This window comes from Spea bombifrons, chromosome 4, assembly GCF_027358695.1.
Source record: "Spea bombifrons isolate aSpeBom1 chromosome 4, aSpeBom1.2.pri, whole genome shotgun sequence".
NCBI classification, from domain to species: Eukaryota; Metazoa; Chordata; class Amphibia; order Anura; family Pelobatidae; genus Spea; species Spea bombifrons.
This window is the reverse complement of record NC_071090.1, coordinates 1107160-1127613: the sequence shown is the minus strand read 5'-3', so window position 1 is coordinate 1127613 and position 20454 is coordinate 1107160. Positions and strand designations below refer to the sequence as shown.

The following is a 20454-nucleotide window of genomic DNA, read 5'->3' as shown; positions in this document are numbered from 1 at the left end:
ATTTGGAATTTTCAATAAAATATAAAAAAGTCGACTCTTATCAGATAAGATTCCGGCCGATGCGCCCCGTTGCCATGGATATAAGGTGATAAACTCCACCAAACCAAGTAAATAAGTAAAATAGCAAGAAAAAAAAAGCATATTTTGGTCATTTCTCTAGTAAAAAAAAAAAAAAAAAATTATAATTATAGAACCCCTCAAAAATTCTATTTTGGGTTAACCCCTTCAGTGCTGAGATGAAATGGAAGGAAGTTTTACTGAGAGGGAGGATAAGCGGAACAGCCTCCCAGCAGAGGTGGTAGAGGGTAATACAGTGAGGGTATTAAACATGCATGGGATAGACATACGGCTCCTGAATCTAAGACGAGACCAACGACTGATTAAGGTTTGAGTCGTTACAGCAGGAGAAACGGGCGAGTAGACAGGGGCCGCTGGGGGCCGATCTGCCGGCGGGGTCTGGGTTTCTATTCTCTTCCATAAAGTTATTTATAAAACAGGAATAAACGACTGAAGCGCAGAGAGAGAAGAAGCCGCCGACGCAAACCGGCCTTTGAAGCAAGAATCTGCCGGAGATAACGACCCCCCGACTGCAAACCTCTCAGAGAGCCGAGCAGATAGGAGCCTCACGCCCCGGACAGGAATAGAACCTATCGGCCCCCGCCGGCCCCCGTCTAGTCGCCCGTTTCTCCTGCTGTAAGGAGTCAAACCTTAATCAGTCGTCGGTCTCGTCTTAGATTCAGGAGCCGTATGTCTATCCCGTGCATGTTTAATACGATTGAGAAGCAGATTTTGCTGAGTTGGTGATTTATTTATTTATTTTGTAATTAAAAATATGGATATTTCTGCGGATAGAACCCCCGGTATCCGGATAACGCATCGACCACTCGCACAAACACTAAACAGGAAAGTGCGGCAGCGAGCTGGGGGCCGCGAGGGGCCCGGGAGCTCCGCAGATAAAGAGGAAGCAGGGGACGAGCGATAGCAGCCCGAGTGACAGGGGGGCCGCTCGCCAACCACGTCACCCGACGAGGAAATCTGCAACGGAGAGATCAGGAAGTGACGGACAGCAGCAGGATCCGCACTTTAACCCTCGCCAGCTAATTACCCCAGCCGAGCCCCACAAGGGGTTAAACACGAGGGGGCATTTTTATTAAGCTGTCGTGCCCCGGACGGGCCGCCTTTTACCCAAATCTCCACCGACAGGAATACATTCACTTTAGATATTTTATGAAAGACACGAGGCTGGCTGAGGGTAGTGAGAGTTAGAGCTGTACGTGTTGCCCCGTGATGGTGGTATTTTGCCTTGGGCCCCCCCCCCGGCTCTTCTGTGGCCGGGATAACTCCTGCGGCAGGACGGGGGGCAGCGAACCCCAGTAATGCTCCGCACACCCTCGCCCAGCGGCAGATCGGGGGCCGATCTCTTAGAACCGTATTCCGGGAGGACGACGGGCGACTCGAGACGTCTGGCCCGGGATTCCCACCTCTCCTGGGATCCCCCTCCCTGCGAGTCTCAGCCTTTATCCCGGGTTAAGCTGTTTCCCTAATGAACGTCTGGGTGGCTTCTCGTCCTCAGAGGATCAGCCTTAATACCCCGGCCGGGAGAGGAAGCATCTGTTCCACCCGGCGCGCCACGAGCCGCCGCTCAGCCGCCACCAAGCTTCATTACAGAGAACGAAAATATAGAAAAAAGGGGTTTTCAGAGAAAAAAATCCATCATAACACAGCAAGCGGAATAAAGGGAGGTGTAAAGTGCTGAGTACATGGGGCTCGGCATGTGGAATGTGGATGATACGGCCTCCTCCACCGGGGCACCTGGCACGGCTTCCACTATATAAATTCTCGCAATAAAAACCCGCACGCTACGGACTGACGGGAATCAAACGGGAAAAAGAAGTTCCGACATCTGGCAGCAGGGAACCAGCGCGGGATATCATCATTATCCATCCCCATCACCCTCAGCCAGCGCGGGATATCATCATTATCCATCCCCATCACCCTCAGCCAGCGCGGAATATCATCATTATCCACCCTCATCACCCTCAGCCAGCGCGGGATATCATCATTATCCATCCCCATCACCCTCAGCCAGCGCGGGATATCATCATTATCCACCCTCATCACCCTCAGCCAGCGCGGGATATCATCATTATCCACCCTCATCACCCTCAGCCAGCGTGGGATATCATCATTATCCACCCTCATCACCCTCAGCCAGCGCGGGATATCATCATTATCCATCCCCATCACCCTCAGCCAGCGCGGGATATCATCATTATCCACCCTCATCACCCTCAGCCAGCGCGGGATATCATCATTAACCATCCCCATCACCCTCAGCCAGCGCGGGATATCATCATTATCCACCCTCATCACCCTCAGCCAGCGCGGGATATCATCATTATCCACCCTCATCACCCTCAGCCAGCGCGGGATATCATCATTATCCACCCTCATCACCCTCAGCCAGCGCGGGATATCATCATTATCCACCCTCATCACCCTCAACCAGCGCGGGATATCATCATTATCCATCCCCATCACCCTCAGCCAGCGCGGGATATCATCATTATCCACCCTCATCACCCTCAGCCAGCGCGGGATATCATCATTAACCATCCCCATCACCCTCAGCCAGCGCGGGATATCATCATTATCCACCCTCATCACCCTCAGCCAGCCAGAGCCATACAGGGGCCGGCTGCCTGATTTATCTATACATTATACAGGGGCCGGTCACTGATTTATCTATACATTATACAGGGGGCCGGTCACTGATTTATCTATACATTATACAGGGGCCGGTCACTGATTTATCTATACATTATACAGGGGCCGGTCACTGATTTATCTATACATTATACAGGGGGCCGGTCACTGATTTATCTATACATTATACAGGGGCCGGTCACTGATTTATCTATACATTATACAGGGGGCCGGTCACTGATTTATCTATACATTATACAGGGGCCGGTCACTGATTTATCTATACATTATACAGGGGGCCGGTCACTGATTTATCTATACATTATACAGGGGCCGGTCACTGATTTATCTATACATTATACAGGGGGCTGGCTCACTGATTTATCTATACATTATACAGGGGGCCGGTCACTGATTTATCTATACATTATACAGGGGCCGGTCACTGATTTATCTATACATTATACAGGGCCCCGGCTCACTGATTTATCTATACATTATACAGGGGCCGGTCACTGATTTATCTATACATTATACAGGGGCCGGTCACTGATTTATCTATACATTATACAGGGGGCCGGTCACTGATTTATCTATACATTATACAGGGGGCCGGTCACTGATTTATCTATACATTATACAGGGGCCGGTCACTGATTTATCTATACATTATACAGGGGCCGGTCCCTGATTTATCTATACATTATACAGGGGCCGGTCGCTGATTTATCTATACATTATACAGGGCCCCGGCTCACTGATTTATCTATACATTATACAGGGGGCCGGCTCACTGATTTATCTATACATTATACAGGGGGCCGGTCACTGATTTATCTATACATTATACAGGGGCCGGTCACTGATTTATCTATACATTATACAGGGGGCCGGCTCACTGATTTATCTATACATTATACAGGGGGCCGGTCACTGATTTATCTATACATTATACAGGGGCCGGTCACTGATTTATCTATACATTATACAGGGGGCCGGTCACTGATTTATCTATACATTATACAGGGGCCGGTCCCTGATTTATCTATACATTATACAGGGGCCGGTCCCTGATTTATCTATACATTATACAGGGGCCGGTCGCTGATTTATCTATACATTATACAGGGGCCGGTCACTGATTTATCTATACATTATACAGGGCCCCGGCTCACTGATTTATCTATACATTATACAGGGGGCCGGTCACTGATTTATCTATACATTATACAGGGCCGGCTCACTGATTTAACTATACATTATACAGGGGCCGGCTCGCTGATTTATCTATACATTATACAGGGGGCCGGTCACTGATTTATCTATACATTATACAGGGGCCGGCTCGCTGATTTAACCATACACCCGAAGGAGGCGCCGGGGCCGAGATGGCCGCTTCTCGCCCGATTTTTGGGACTGCGTGCGCCCGCTGGGAGTGACAGATCACACGCCGGGCACCGTGTAAAACGCAATCACAGCGAAAAGATCCGGCGTGCTGACATCAGCTCTACACAACACAAACAACAGCACCGCTCGCCATTATAAACACAGCATTTACCAGACACTCCGCGCATGAACAGCCGGCAAGCAGAACTTTAGAGAAACCCAGAACCTGCCGGCAGATCGGCCCCCATCCGGCCCCCGTCTAGTCGCCCGTTCCTCCCGCTGTAACGACCTTAATCAGTGGTTGGCCTCGTCTTAGATTGAGGAGCCGGACGTCTGCCGCACTCTGCACTTCCTGTCATCTCCAAGCTGCTCAGCGCAGAGCACAAACACAACGTATACAAAAACATATAGCTTGTTATTCTTTAATTACCCAGAATACCCCGGGAAACTCCCGCGCTGCTGGAAATCTCCTTACTGTACGTACAAAGTGTCAAAGAACGGGCAGCAGTCCTAACGCCCTCATATTTAACACATCGTCTTCTCGTGACCTTTACCCTCCTGCCCCCTCAGGGTCGTCTTTACAATTAATTGGGATTAGTGACGCGCACGCGGTATACACCGGCCGCCACCGGATCCGTTATTACTTATTGTTTTATATAGCGCCGTCATACTCCGTAGCGCTGTACGGCGGGGAAACGGGACGTAACAAGTAGAGCATCAAATAACAATCAGGACAGAGACAAAAGGTGAGGAGGGAGCTGCTCGAAGGAGCTTACAATCAGCGTCTCCGGCCCCCTCGGCTGTCCCTCCCGAGTCGCGTTAAGAGCCACAAGTGACTTTCAGGAGGAATTTCTGGATTGCTGAATAAATAGACTGTAAAAGCCCTTATCTAAAGAACGCGGGGCGTGATAAATACCCCCTAACGTATCCACGCGAAGCACCCTGCGTGGAGCAGCCGGGAAAGGTTGGCGCGTTTCACCTTGACTTGACCTTTATAGCAGCCCCCAATTCCCTGGATCCAGATCTGCCCCCTCCAACCCCCTGCGTGTTTCACAAGCTCCCGGCGAGGTGACTGGGCTCCTCGGGGGCGGTCCGTGGCACCGACAGGGTGATGGCGCATGATGGAACACGAAGAATTCCAACCTGTTCCAACGTAACGGAAACGAAAGCATTTTACTTCGGTTTATAAACGACGAAGAATCTCTTGCACTTCCATCTGATTTTGTAGAATTTTGGCAACGCTTTGTTACTTTTTAATAAAAGTGAATTTGCTCCTAAACATACAGGTGATGATTTGGGGGAGTTTACTGTAAAAACGCATGTTTCATACATAACGCGGCATCTCCGCCTGGAACCGCGTCTTCCCTGCGTGTAACGATCCAACACGCCTGGGACACGTCTATCGACACGCGAATGCCATGGGTTCCTTACACGTTCCTGATATGGTATCTAAGAAGCCGATAGGAGGCCCCTTAAATCAGCCGTGGCCCTTAAGGGCTTTCTGGACGGGCCCCAAAGCACCAGACGACGCCGTAGCAAGAACCAATCACTGCTGACTTCACTCCTGCCGGGTTCCAGGTGCGGAATTCCGCTGGGCAGCTGGAAGGAGATGTAAGGGGTCTCAGAAGCGATGTCGTCAGCTTTGCGGCCCCCCGGACGGCCCTGAATTCATCCGTTTCAGTCCTTTCTTGTTTTATCTGGAAAGCTCGTAGCGATGTTTGTTTTTTCTGCCCGATCTCTTGCGCTTCCCGGGGCAGAGTTGACTTTTTTTATAAGTGGTCTTTAGAAACGAGTAAGGAGTGTCCGGGGGCAGCTCCGGGGGCCAAACGCGTCGTCTGGTGTAGGGAGCGGTGCTGGCTGGAAGAGCGCCAGGCGATGAGGCCGAGCCCCAAATCTCGCAATCGCCAAAAATAAATAAATCCTTCCAGAATATTATCAAAAAAATCCAGTCCTTGGAAGGAAATCATAGAAAAAAAACCCAAAACATCATCGCTAGGATACAAGAAACACAAGTTTGGGCCAATTTCGAGTTAATGAAACGAGACGGGGGCTCCTTATCGGCTCGTTGCCCCCCATAATAATAATGATAAAATAATAATAATAATAAATAATAATAATAATGATGATAATAAATAAATAATAAATAAATAATAATTAGGACCTCTTTGCGCGCCAAAAACTCTTCCCCCAACATCCCCAAAAAAGAAGGCGAAATCATCTCTCCGACAACTTGCGCGGCTGCGATATAAACGGCTCAGGCTGCAGAAACCCCCCATAGAAAGTTTGGGGAGGAATTATTAAAAAAGTTGTGTGTAGTGAAGCTCCCCTCCCCCGCCGGCGTGAGTCATCTGCCTGCGTTTTCACTTCTTTTCACCGAGCGTAATGTGCGGCCTCCCTGCGACAGACCGGCGGATAAACACAAGTGACATTCTGTGCCGGTGAGTGCCGCGCATGTCACCGAGGAGGAAAAAAAATAAATCCCTGGGGGCTCTTCAACAAAAACAGTTAACTCCAACCGCGGAAAGCGCCAGCGTGCCCCCCTCCTAACGAGCAGGTCTACTAAACGGTGCAAATTCTTCCTACCCGGCGGGTATTACAGGACCCCGGAGGGCATAAAAAAAAAATACACAAAAAAGACCCCCACGGTCACAATGCGACATTCGTGCCAAAGGCCATTAACCCTCCCACTGCTGGGACATCCATGCCCTGGGGTAACGACACGTTCCCGCAGCGCTGCCCTCACACTCATTTCATTCTGTATCGCCGACACAGTCCGTGGCGGTGTTTGGCCGCCCCTGTGCCGGGTTCGGGGGGGAGGGGGGAATGTTGAGGACGAGCTTTTAATATTTTACCCGACGTTAACCAACAAACCAGATTTCATACATTACCGAGTCACTGGATGCCGTCCAGAAACCAGAAAATTCCACGTGATGCGATTTGCGGCTCAAACCAGAGGCTGCTCGGGGGCCCCCGGGGGCCGCAGAGGGACGTTTAAATCACACGGAACCTGCGCATCCCGGACAGAGCCGTTTACAGCCCGAGAAATCCCACAAACAGAGCGGTTCGTTCTCCGCGGGGAATCCGGCGGCTGGGAAGCGGACGCCAGCGGGTAACGAGAAGCAGCCGGGGAACCGGTGACCGGGGGGCGCTCGGCAGAGAGGGAGATCGCCGGTCGCTGCAACATTTAAAGGGACAGCGAAGCCGCTTCATCTCCCAGAAAACAAGACGTTGGGGGAAAATGACGTTAAAGTAACGGTTACGGAACTTTGCGCTTTTTAAAGTGTTTCACGGCAACAACACGGGGAGCGATCGGCGCATTCCCTGCAAGCCGCGCATACAGGTGTCACCACATCCAATAGCGATACCGTGTACCACGGGGTATTATACCGGGTCAGACTGCATGTACGCAATCTTACCCCTTCATGCCACCCGACACTGCTACCCCCTGTCTCATACCCCCTCCTACACCCCGTCTCATACCCCCTCCTACACCCCGTCTCATACCCCCTCCAACACCCCGTCTCATACCCCCTCCTACACCCCGTCTCATACCCCCTCCTACACCCCGTCTCATACCCCCTCCAACACCCCGTCTCATACCCCCTTACCCCCTGTCTCATACCCCCTTACCCCCTCCTACACCCCGTCTCATACCCCGTTTCTGGAATAAGTTACTGGGTTCCCAGTGTTTTCGGCTCCCTCGCCCCGGTACCGGTGTAGTTTTGGTGCAGCGGATGGGGTACGGCCGGTCCGGTAGGTATAGGGGTGTCAGTCTCCATCATTTTACCAAATTGATGGTAAATTCTGCTTGTTTAAGAAGCCCTTCGGATACAGTAACGTAACCTTAACGTATATCTGTATTCCGGTGGCCGCTGCCCTATAGAGGAAGGTATATACCCCGCGCCCGGGGACCTTATACCCCGCGCCCGGGGACCTTATACCCCGCGCCCGGGGACCTTATACCCCCCCTGTCTTTTGTGCCATTTTATTTGCTCCTTTAGACACAGAAAAAAAGCCACAAAGAATGTTAGAAAGGAGCCATTGTCTTTAATTCTACATTAGCGGCCAAAACGGGGGCCGCGAGAAACACAATGAACAAAACTTCAAGGGGAACGACCAGGCACTGAAACAGTTAACAAAACCTCACCGTCACAAAGTATCTTAATTAGAGACGCAGAAAAGCGGAAAAAACAGTAAAACATTAAACGGTGACCTCAAACCCCCCCCCAAAAACCCAAATCACAATAGAGACGCGCTGGCCCTTTAAACCCACTGTCTTAACCCCTTAAGTGCCAGAGATGTGCCTTGCAACCCCGCACAAAGTATTCTTTAATAACCCCGCGTCCTTCCTGCGCCTATCGAGCAAGATTACCGAGGACTGGGATTTTATCCGAAATAACAATAATAATATTATTAATATTTAAATATTATCATTATTAGCATTCAATTCTATTATTTACACTTTTTGGCTCGGTTCCCTATAAAGTTTTTTTTGAGTCCCGATAAACTGGATTAACAGCTCCGGCGTTATTGCACCACCTGGGCAGTGCCGCCAGCCGGCCGCATGGCGTGGACTCCCTGCCACGGGCAGCCACGGGCCACCCTGCGGCTTTAAATCGCACGTTCGGCGGGGGACGGATAATTAATGGGAACTGCACCGTCAGAATTTCTGGCCAGGCAGAGGACAATGGGCTTCAGCGAGCCTGGAAGCATGGGGCGGAAAAAGTCACCTTGGGAAACAGATAAGGTAGCGGCCTGAGCTGCCTGCGGTTACCGTGGTAATGAGGAAAGTTACAAAAACTGTCAAAATGTTACTAAAAAACATGTCGCTTCATCTAAATATAACCCCGTCCCGATGATGTCATGTTTTATCAGCACGACTTCCTGCTGGAACGGAATCTCTGCGAATTCCAAAGGAAAACACAAAAAATAATGAAAACAAACAGAACTGCCCCAAACTCAGTGACGGGTATGAGGGGGGCAGCTCTGGGCAGACCACCCCGTGGGGGCCCCAGTCCCACCAGCAGCGAGATGTCGTCACTTCGACCCAGCTAAACCGGGGGACACTTTGGGCCAAAGCTGTAAATGTGGAGCAGTTACCATGGAAACCAGAGGGATGTTTCTCCTGACCATTTGCCCAGAATCGCTCTTGATGGCTGGGAACACACAAGTCATAACAAACTCCAAACCAGTGCAGACTACGAGTCCCATGACTCTCAGCCGGCACAGCGCCATCCCTACAGCCTGTCAAACTTTGCCATGTTGGCAATTTTTGAGGGAAACACTTAATTGTCATGTGACACAGAAGCTCGTAACAGTTGTTGTCATCAGCTTGTTGCCATAGTAACCGGGAAGGCTTATTAAAAGCTTCTGTATGTTTAACCTGCTAACGGGTAATGGTTTCACCTCTATAGAGGAACGACCCCGGGGGTCAGTGGGTATTTATGGGGGCCGCAGCCCCAGGTCAGGATATGCCACTCGTGGGGGTAACGTTAAAAAGATTGATTCAGGTGCAAAGTTTAAAAGTGGTCTTATCACCGTAGTAACCAATTTAATTGGTCTATTGGTTGCTACGGCAATAAGACCACTTTTCAAACTTTACATCACTCTAAATGAAGCCGATTGTCAGCTCTGCTGGTTTGCGGACCATGCAGTATAACAACAGCGCACCGGTGATAAGAAAAGCAGATACCGTAAGAAACCTCGGAGGTCCCAAAAGAAATGTAGCAGAATTCTATAACAATTACGAGCCGCAGCAACCAAGAAAGGGTTAACGCTGACCGATTACCAGTTCTCTCTCCCAAACCCGGCGCAGTTCGCCAAATCGGAGAAACCGCTACCCAGACTCCGCGGTCACTGACTACCGATCACCAGAGACCCGAGTGCGGGACGTCGCAGCGTGAGTGTGTACTGACCCGGTTGGGACGGCCGCTCCCCCGAGTGCCCTACTCCTTACCCCGGGTTCCTGCGCTGCTCTCCTGGACGCTGCTAATCCGTTAATCGAATTAAAGGCGAAGATCAGCAAATCTGCCCCAGGATTCGGTCACGAGCCGCCCCCAGCCCCCCCCCTTAGCATGATTCAGCCCCGTACACGCTCGGCACACGCAGCTACATCACACACAGGCGGCCCCCGCGACGTGCAGAGGGCTGTATGGAGAGCAGCCGCCCGCGCAGGACGTTGGCCCCCGGAGGGGCCGGTATGCAGGGTCTCTACTAGTTTACACAACCTGTACCCACAGAAAGGGTTTGTTCAGAAAGGGTTAAACGATCTCCCAGACGGTGAAGGATTAACCCCGCCTGGTGCCGCTCCGGATTTGGCAGGAGATCCGGATCCCGATGGAAACACAGAATAATCCGACTCACAGCGGGAGAGGGAGCCGCGGCGACTCATACGCTCCCTGCACCCTGTATAATATATACATATACACGGTGTGAGGGCACGCTCCCTATATACATATACACGGCGTGAGGGCACGCTCCCTATATACATATACACGATGTGAGTGCTCCCTATATACATATACACGGTGTGAGGGCACGCTCCCTATACACATATACACGGCGTGAGGGCACGCTCCCTATATACATATACACGGTGTGAGGGCTCCCTATACACATATACACGGCGCAAGGGCACGCTCCCTATACACATATACACGCCGCGAGGGGACGCTCCCTATATACATATACACGGTGTGAGGGCACGCTCCCTATATACATATACACGGCGTGAGGGCACGCTCCCTATATACATATACACGTCGTGAGGGCACGCTCCCTATATACATATACACGGTGTGAGGGCACGCTTCCTATATACATATACACGGCGCAAGGGCACACTCCCTATATACATATACACGGTGTGAGGGCTCCCTATATACATATACACGGTGTGAGGGCTCCCTATATACATATACACGGTGTGAGGGCTCCCTATATACATATACACGGGGTGAGGGCTCCCTATATACATATACACGGGGTGAGGGCTCCCTATATACATATACACGGGGTGAGGGCTCCCTATATACATATACACGGTGTGAGGGCTCCCTATACACATATACACGGCGCGAGGGCACGTTCCCTATATACATATAAACGGCGCAAGGGCACGTTCCCTATATACATATACACGGCGCGAGGGCACGCTCCCTATATACATATACACGGCGTGAGGGCACGCTCCCTATATACATATACACGGTGTGAGGGCACGCTCCCTATATACATATACACGGTGTGAGGGCTCCCTATACACATATACACGGCGCGAGGGCACGTTCCCTATATACATATACACGGTGTGAGGGCTCCCTATACACATATACACGGCGTGAGGGCACGTTCCCTATATACATATAAACGGCGCAAGGGCACGTTCCCTATATACATATACACGGCGTAAGGGCACGCTCCCTATATACATATACACGGCGTGAGGGCACGCTCCCTATACACATATACACGGCGTGAGGGCTCCCTATATGTATATATACGGCGTGAGGGCACGCTCCCTATATACATATACACGGCGTAAGGGCACGCTCCCTATATACATATACACGGCGTGAGGGCACGCTCCCTATACACATATACACGGCGTGAGGGCTCCCTATATGTATATATACGGCGTGAGGGCACGCTCCCTATATGTATATACACAGCATGGGGGCTCCCTATATGTAAATACACGGCGTGAGGGCTCCCTATATGTAAATACACGGCGTGAGGGCTCCCTATATGTATATATCACGTCCGTCACATACCAGAAGCAGACAGTAAACGAGGAGAAGAATCTCTGGCGCCCGACTGCCGGATCTTGGGACGGAAGACCCATTTAGGGGGTCGGTTCCTGTCCGCGGAGCGACAGATGTCATGGTTTTTCTGTGTACTGACGACACACGCGTGTTACATACATGTGACCCAGCGCAGCAGGATAGTAATGTGTACCTCACACCCAGTGGAGAACCCCATATCCACAACTACACAAACAGGGGCCCTACACAGAACCCCACATCCACTACTACACAAACAGGGGCCCCAGGCAGCACCCCACATCCACTACTACACAAACAGGGGCCCCAGGCAGGACCCCGCATCCACTACTACACAAACAGGGGCCCCAGGCAGGACCCCGCATCCACTACTACACAAACAGGGGCCCCAGGCAGGACCCCGCATCCACTACTACACAAACAGGGGCCCGGTGCGGCTCCCGGACACACGGGGAAGTTACTCACAGGGGGTTCGGGGTCTCCTCCAATAATCCCAGTTGGATGAAGAAGAGAAAGTTCCCGGAGGCTCAGGAGCTGCGGGCGGACTGAGAGAGGGAGAGCAGGGAGCAGCCAGCACCGCCCTCAGCTCCGCCCCGGGATTGCGGAAACCCCGCCCAAAGAGCAACCGGCTCCGCCCCAACTCCCCTAACAAGATCGCCAGACTCCGCCTGAAACCCGGCCGCGGGACAGTCCTACACCCCGCCCCGAACACAACCGGCACCGCCCATAGCTCCGCCCCTACAATAAATACCGTCCCGCGTCCCGCTCTCTCTCCTCAGTTGCTCACGACACCGACTCCGGAGGGTATTACGGGGGTAAAGTCTGGCCTCTCTGACCCCACCCCGGTATTTCCGTTACTTGCTCTGAGGTGGGCTGATAATTTAAACGGAATCTGTCCTAACCATACCCTATAATTGTCCCTGATTACTTTGTGCAGTACTTTTTGGGCCCCAAATCACTGATGCCTCTCTCCTCCTCACTTCATGCCCTTCTGTCCTCCCCTGATGCCCCTCTCTCCCCCCTCGATGCCCCTCTTTTCTAGGAGGTCAGAATGTTTGCTGGGTATGAGGGGATCGCAGGGTTCTACGGTTCTAAAAGCCCAAGTAATGTGTATATAGAAACTTCTAAATGCCCCACTCAGCTACACGAATACCCCAGCCACGCCTCTAACTACACCCCCTAAAACAAAAGTGCCCCTTTCTGTCGAATTGAACGTGTGACTTTTTACTTTACTGAGAGGGTGGTAGATAATTGGAACAGCTTCCCAGTAGAAGTGGTACAGGCTAATACAGTGAGGGGACGTTCATGGGGTATGTAGAGGCCTCCCTCTGCCTGCTGGAGGTAATTTGCAGGCGGGTTTCGCGACTCCCCCGCCGAGGCACGGATCGTGTTTTGAGGGTATTGTCAGGGCCTCCATCTTTTTATAGTTACCTCAGTAATTGGGTTACGGATTTAGGTCTCAGCGAGGGCGCATCTCGAGACTCCGCCCACCGACCTCCATAACGGTTGGAAATTCTGAGATTTTATTTCATTATTCGCAGTACTCAGTAATAGACATTTTTTGGAGACATTACAGTAAATTAACCCTTTCAGGTCTTTACACTTATTGGGGGTCCGGGCGGGGGGGCGCTGTATCCTGCGCAGTGCAGCGCTAACTAAACCTGTGTTTATGACATTAAGTTAACCTAGAGGTCGCCATGTTGGAGATCATGTGACACGAGGGTGCTTCCCCCTGGTCACAAAGCTCACGGTGTTCCTTGCTTTGCGGTAGCGTCTTTCCCCTTAGGGCTCCGTGAGTCAGGTGGTCCCTGTGGGTGAGGATGAGACGCCGCGTTTACCGCAAGGCAGCAGGAAATGGATTTAGCAGATTACCCTCTACCACTTCTGCTGGGAGGCTATTCCACTTATCTACCACCCTCTCGGTGAAGTAAAACTTCCTTCCGTTCTATCTTAATGCAAATTAATTCCCGTCTTACAGCGTCGGAATCCGAAGCCACGAAGGTGCAGATTTTTATTGAAGGAACCTGTTTTAAGCGAGGAGTGGGAGTGCGGGCTGTGCATGGACGGAGGGACATGTCAGCGTCTGGTGCGTAACACTCTACACCTGTACTCAGTACATTAAGTCTCCTGTATTACGCGCCGCCTGAAATGCATTAATTGCCGCCGCCTGAAATGCATTAATTGCCGCCGCCGCCGCGCACATTAACATAAATTGACAAAAGAATGACACATTCTATGGTTCCCGTGGAAACGGGGGAAAAAACCTTTGTTCTGAAATTCTGCTATTTATTGTAATAATTAGTGATTTTTGGAGAAATTACAGATATTTAACGTCCTCGCGACAAGGGTCCTCTTTAGTACAGCTGCCCGGCTTGAGTCCTGCACCAGTTATACACAAAATAAATCATTTAAATACCAAATAATCCGGCAATCAGGACGCAATGAGGTCATAATATTACTGAACGGGGCGAGGAGGCAGCGGAGGCTCCGGACGCGCCAAAAAAACTTTTTATTAGAAAAATGTTTTTTTTAAATATCCAAAAAAATGCTGAACCGCTAAAGACGGGTTATTATTATTAAGTCACTGCTAAGAGTGATGGGAGTCATACCCAACACGGAATCCCAGGCTCTGGCCGCTCGTTAACCCCTATCATTAAGGGTTAATTCTTAAGTCTGAGTTTATTTTGTTTTTAATGACTGTTCTGCTGGGTTTGTGGGAAGCGAAACGCGCTGACGCTGGGCCCCGGAGCTGCCTCCTGTCTGTCCGCGGGGGCCCCCGGCGAGCTCAGCGTCTTGGCCCAAACGTATTATTTGGCTGCAGAATCCCCAGAATTCCTCGTCTTGTCTGTTTCTCCTGTAATCCGGTAATTATTGTTTTCGTCGCGCGGCGTGAAGGATAACATGTTTGTGAATAACGTTCGCGCGTTCACAGGGGGCGGCGGGATTTGGGGGTAACCGGCGGGCAAGATAACGGTAACGACAGGATGGGAGTTTGCAATGCTGGCTGAAATTTTTTTATTTTTTACATTTTTTATTTATTTTTTATTTAATTTTGTAAAATATTTAAAAATATTATATTTTTCTGCAGTGAGGGGGCGGCGGGGACAGCCCCCGAGGAGCCTCGTTGACTCTGGACAGTGTCTAGAAATCCATGGCCTCGGGCTCTCCGTTTTCTTTCCGTGAATTCGCGCAGGATTCAGGTAACGCTAAATCTTGCTGCATTACCAAGAGGCGGAGATTCCAAAAATGCACATAATCTGTAAAACATGGACCCCAGAAATTTAACCCCTGAATAGCCCATCACACTTATATATATATACTCGATAATGGCGGCAACTAAAAAAAAAAACAGGAGGTAAAGATATTCTGGATGAAGTCACCTGCATTCAAGCAGGGATTCCAGCTGTGATATAGCAGGGAGAAAAGCACCAATCGGGATGCTCGGATCTGCACATTCACCCCAAGACTCATCAGTTCTCTGATATGGTAATTAGTGACACATTAAACACAACTAACAGTTTAGTGAATATAGCCCTAAAAGTCTTGGCTACCGTGGTAGCATATTGGTGACAGACTGGAGAATGAGAGGCTTTGGGTGATGTGAGTGGTTTTTCGCGCGGCGGTGACGCGTAATCCAGTTTAGCGAGTGAGGCTCCGAATCCGCAGACACCGGAGAAAATGTTTTTTATTGAAGAAACGGATATTGAGTGAATTCCCTGCGTTCTGAATGCCGTTTCGGAGAATTTCCTCCCGATGGACTTTTTTTGCAGTAAGATTTGTCCATTTTGGGGGAAAGCGTTTCTCTTCAGGCGGATCTCCGGCACTGCGTGGGTTAAAGTGACACAAAGTCTCTCCAGGATTCTTTCCCACTCTGAGCTTTGTCTCTAAGCCCCGCCTCCCACAGTAACTGTCAATCACAGCGGTTGCTATTGGTGATTGTAAACAGATCTGCAATAGTTTCGGTATTAAAATGAGATTTTGCTGAGTTTGCGTCTCGTGGGGCCGGGATTTCCTGCGTTTAGACCCAAACTGTGAGTATGCGAAGGGATTACGGCATTCTTCTTTCTTTTTCTTCCTTTCCTTCTTTCCTTTCTTTCTTTTCTTTCTTTTCTTTCCTTAATTTCTTCGTTTCTTCCTTTTCCTTCTTTTCTTCTTTGCGTCTTCCTTATTTTCTCTTTTCTTTCTTTTTCTTCTTTCCTTTCTTTCTTACTTTTTTTTTTTTTTTTTTTTACTTATTTCCTTTTTCTTTCTTTTCTTTTTCTTTTCTTTCTAGTTTGACGCACTTTTCAGCAGTAAGTTCTGGGTGTAAAATCTAGAATCTGATAATTAGTAACCGATCGTTCTGCTGATGCTAATTAAAGGTTCTGTTCCACTTATACTCTCTCCGGTGTGTCCAGCGCAATCACACAGAACCAGAACACTTAGAAGAAGTTGTTTCTATGGCAACAACCTATCAGTGTCACATGACAATTAAGTGTTACCGGTCTTGTTTTCTTAACCCATACAGATACTACCCCGAGATGATGCCTTCCAGCGGAGGTGGTAGCGCCGCCAGCATCGTCAGACACGGCTTGGAAAAAATCCAGCTTCACGACATTAAAGAGAAGCTGAGTAACTATATCCAGAACGTCAGGTCGCTGAGGAGCCAGCTGAGCCAGGTGGGGCCCCGGGGGCCATTTATTAATTATTATTTTTTATGTATTTCGGTGAAAATGAAGTCTTTAGTCGAGGCGGCAAAAGCGTTCCAGACCTCAGAGGCCTCTTCTTTATTCCATTTGAAGAAGAGACTCATGAGGTCCCTTATGTAACTTTACTCCTTTATCACCTTTGATTAAAGGTTTCGTCCTCTCTTAACACCTTGTTTGCTGGTGAAACCGGTCTCTGCGCGCAGGTGCAGAGGGGGCCGTGGGACGTCGAGGGGCCGATGTTTGGTTAATGGTTTAGGAAGCTGCCCCCTGTTTGCACGAGATTGTTTAACTGAAAGTCCCCAACAATGGGCTGGAGAAGCAGGTAAACATGGGGCTTCTGGGAGTGGAAATTGCCACTAATGCCCCTTAATTACCCCCCGGAACTTCCACCAACAACAGGATCCCAGCAAAGGGGGGAACACGGAGATCCAGTGTTATTAGTGGGCAGGATCTGCTAACAAAAAGTTACTTATTTCACCCAAATTACATTCACACCCAGTTCCCAACCTGCCCCCCCTTACAATGCAGCCTTACGTTCTGCCCTCCCTACCTACCCTGCCTCTGATACCCCAACCCCGGCTCTGACCTCCCTACCAACCCCGCCTTTGATACCCCAACCCTGGCTCTGACCTCCCTACCTACCCCACCTCTGATACCCCAACCCCGGCTCTGACCTCCCTACCTACCCCACCTCTGATACCCCAACCCCGGTTCTACCCATCTCCTGATACCCCAACCCTGCCTCTGATACCCCATCCCCAGTTCTGACCTTCCTACCTACCCAGCCTCTTATACCCCAACCCCCCCTCTGACACCCCAACCCCGGTTCTACCCATCCCCTGATACCCCATCCCTATCATCCTCTGCCTCCATTAATTTATCCCGTCCACGTGGAGTTTATTCATCGCTCACGCTGTGTACTCGGCACTTGGCCCCCGCGGTCTCGTTCAGAGCGCTCTGCCCGGAGCAGCGTGACGGCTCTGTCTGCAGAACATGTTGTGTTTGTACAGAACGAGGTCTCTGAAGGACCGTTTGTGTCGAACATAATGTCTTCCCTTGAGTGGCTGAGAAGACATTGTCCCGATGTCCCCCTCCTCCCAGCGCGGACCCTCCAGACAGCGCAGATGGTGTTTGATAAAGCTTTCATCCACATCATTACTTGGAAAACCTTTTTTTTGCAAGTAATAGACCTATTAAGGGCGGCAGTCAGCAGAGACAACATTATCAGAGGCATTTGTCTCTCCTAATCATGATAAAATTCCCTGGGGAGGAATAAAGAAAAATAAGATTACATTTTAGCGATCGGGCCCACGTTTATCCTGCCGGAAACTGCACAATACCTGAAAATCGCCAGTTTGTGGATCCTGCCCCAATCCGACTGTTATAGATCATAATGTGCCAATTTCATTCATTTCCCAAACCTCGCAAGTCTCTTTTGTATCTGCAGACGGAGGTTTTTTTCACTGCAGGATTTTTTTTATGTGAAATTGCACGATAAACACACGCGCAGCTTTTTTAAGGAGCGTTTCTACTCCCTGGCTGCTGTGTTTTATTATTTATTGATTTTTATAGCGCCATCGTATGCCGCAGTGCTGTACAGTTGGGTTTTTATTTACCTCCTGGGGTCACCGCATTATCGGGGCGAAAAGATCCAGAAATACATTTAGAGATCCTAGAAATAAACATTTCTTTAAGTGCTCAAAACATAGGAAAACACGTCGGTTTCTGTCGGTACGGACGGTCTCTGCAGCACTTTCTGCCAAAATCATCACGCGGCGGACAACGGGCCCTGTTAGTCATCAATTTTGCAGAAATCAGCATGAATTAGTGGTTGCCATGGTGACTGCCCTACATTTACTGTCTCTTTCTCTCTCTCTTTCCTCTCTCTGTCTCTCTCCTCTCTCTTTCTCTCTCTTTCCTCTCTCTCTTTCCTCTCTCTTTCCTCTCTCTGTCTCTCTCTCTCTCTCTTTCCTCTCTCTGTGTGTCTCTCTCTCCTCTCTCTGTGTCTCCCTCTCTCTCTTTCCTCTCTCTTTTTCCTCTCTCTCTTTCCTTTCTTTCCTTTTTCTCTTTCCTCTCTGCCTCTTTCCTCTTTCTCTCTTTCCTCTCTCTCTCTTTCCCCTCTGTCTCTTTCCTCTCTCTCTCTCTTTTCCCCTCTGTCTCTTTCCTCTCTGTCTCTTTCCTCTCTGTCTCTTTCCTCTCTCTCTCTCTCTCTCTCTCTCTCTCTCTCTCTCTCTCTCTCCCCTCTGTCTCTTTCCCCTCTGTCTCTTTCCCCTCTGTCTCTTTCCTCTCTGTCTCTTTCCTCTCTGTCTCTTTCCTCTCTGTCTCTTTCCTCTCTGTCTCTTTCATTTCTGTCTCTTTCCTCTCTCTCCCTCTCTCTCTCTCTCTCTCTTTCCCCTCTGTCTCTTTCCTCTCTGTCTCTTTCCACTCTCTATCTCTCTCTCTCTCTCTTTCCCCTCTGTCTCTTTCCTCTCTCTCTCTTTCCCCTCTGTCTCTTTCCTCTCTCTCTCTTTCCCCTCTGTCTCTTTCCCCTCTGTCTCTTTCCTCTCTCTCTCTTTCCTCTCTGTCTCTTTCCTCTCTCTCTCTCGGTTCTGGACACTTTGTTACATCTCTCTATACATTGTATCCCTGGTGATTTCATTAATTTATTTGTCTGCCAACATTTACAGATCACGTAATTATTTGTAATCCCCCCGTATTGAAATCTCCTGTTAATAGCCGGGGGTTTAATTCCCCCCCATAACGGCGGCATCTCTGTAATTACTGTATTGTGACATCGGAAGATTAGCGTGGAGAGGCTGCCTGCTAATTACACGTTAACGCACACGCAGCGTGTCCCGCACACGGCACATACAGAGACGCGGGGCGATGGTCTGCAGAATGAGGGAGTGATTATAATGTAACACGCACCCCCCTGCGATCCGCGCCCCCCCCTGCGATCCGCGCCCCCCCTGCGATCCGCGCCCCCCCTGCGATCCGCGCTCCCTGCGATCCGCCCCCCCCTGCGATCTGCCCCCCCCCCGCGATCCGCCGCCCCCTGCGATCCGCGCTCATCACCCCGTGATGGCATCTCACCCACCCCTCGTATCTACCCCTGAGACCCCGAGTGGGGCAGAGGAGAGCGAGGAGGGGGTTTCCTCGATTCTAAGTGATAAACGATACGAATATGAAGTGCGATGGATGGAAAGCGAAGCCGAATTTTACAAAATTCCCCAAATCTTGTAACTATTTTTAGCACTTTTGAAAAACCCGTGTGTTTGGAAATTTAACCCTCGGCGGGGTGACCTCTGACCCCCAACACAGGAGAAGCTTTGTATGGACGGCGCACGCACACACAGACACACACAGACAGACATATGGACAACGCAATCTGATCTGCTAGACAATGTTACGACAACTGTGATACCAAAACCGACGCACAACAACTGCCACAGAATAAAGGCAACCAAAATATGATACACAACACCTGATACACAACAACTGTGATACACGCAACTGTGCTTTACAACAACACACACCGCGGCAAGATACAGTAATACACAACAACTGTGCTATACAACAACACACACAGCGGCAATAAACAGTAATACACAACAACTGTGATACAACAACACACACCGCGGCAATAAACAGTAATACACCACAACTGTGCTATACAACAACACACACAGCGGCAATAAACAGTAATACACAACAACTGTGATACAACAACACACACCGCGGCAATAAACAGTAATACACAACAACTGTGCTATACAACAACACACACCGCGGCAATAAACAGTAATACACAACAACTGTGATACAACAACACACACCGCGGCAATAAACAGTAATACACAACAACTGTGCTATACAACAACACACACAGCGGCAATAAACAGTAATACACAACA

At 49.9% G+C, this 20454-nt stretch overlaps 2 protein-coding genes across 2 annotated transcripts in view; one reads left to right on the top strand and one right to left on the bottom strand.

The window, feature by feature from the left end:
- The window catches only part of ETFRF1 (electron transfer flavoprotein regulatory factor 1), a 203325-nt gene that overhangs the window by 145217 nt on the left and 37654 nt on the right, over positions 1 to 20454 (bottom strand). The window lies entirely within an intron of this gene.
- The window catches only part of LMNTD1 (lamin tail domain containing 1), a 25285-nt gene continuing 19827 nt past the window's right edge, over positions 14997 to 20454 (top strand). The window contains exons 1-2 of the mRNA XM_053464420.1: positions 14997 to 15073; positions 16381 to 16531. Coding sequence (XP_053320395.1) covers positions 16394 to 16531 — 138 coding nt within the window. The 5' untranslated portion in view covers positions 14997 to 15073; positions 16381 to 16393. The remainder of the gene's footprint in view (positions 15074 to 16380; positions 16532 to 20454) is intronic.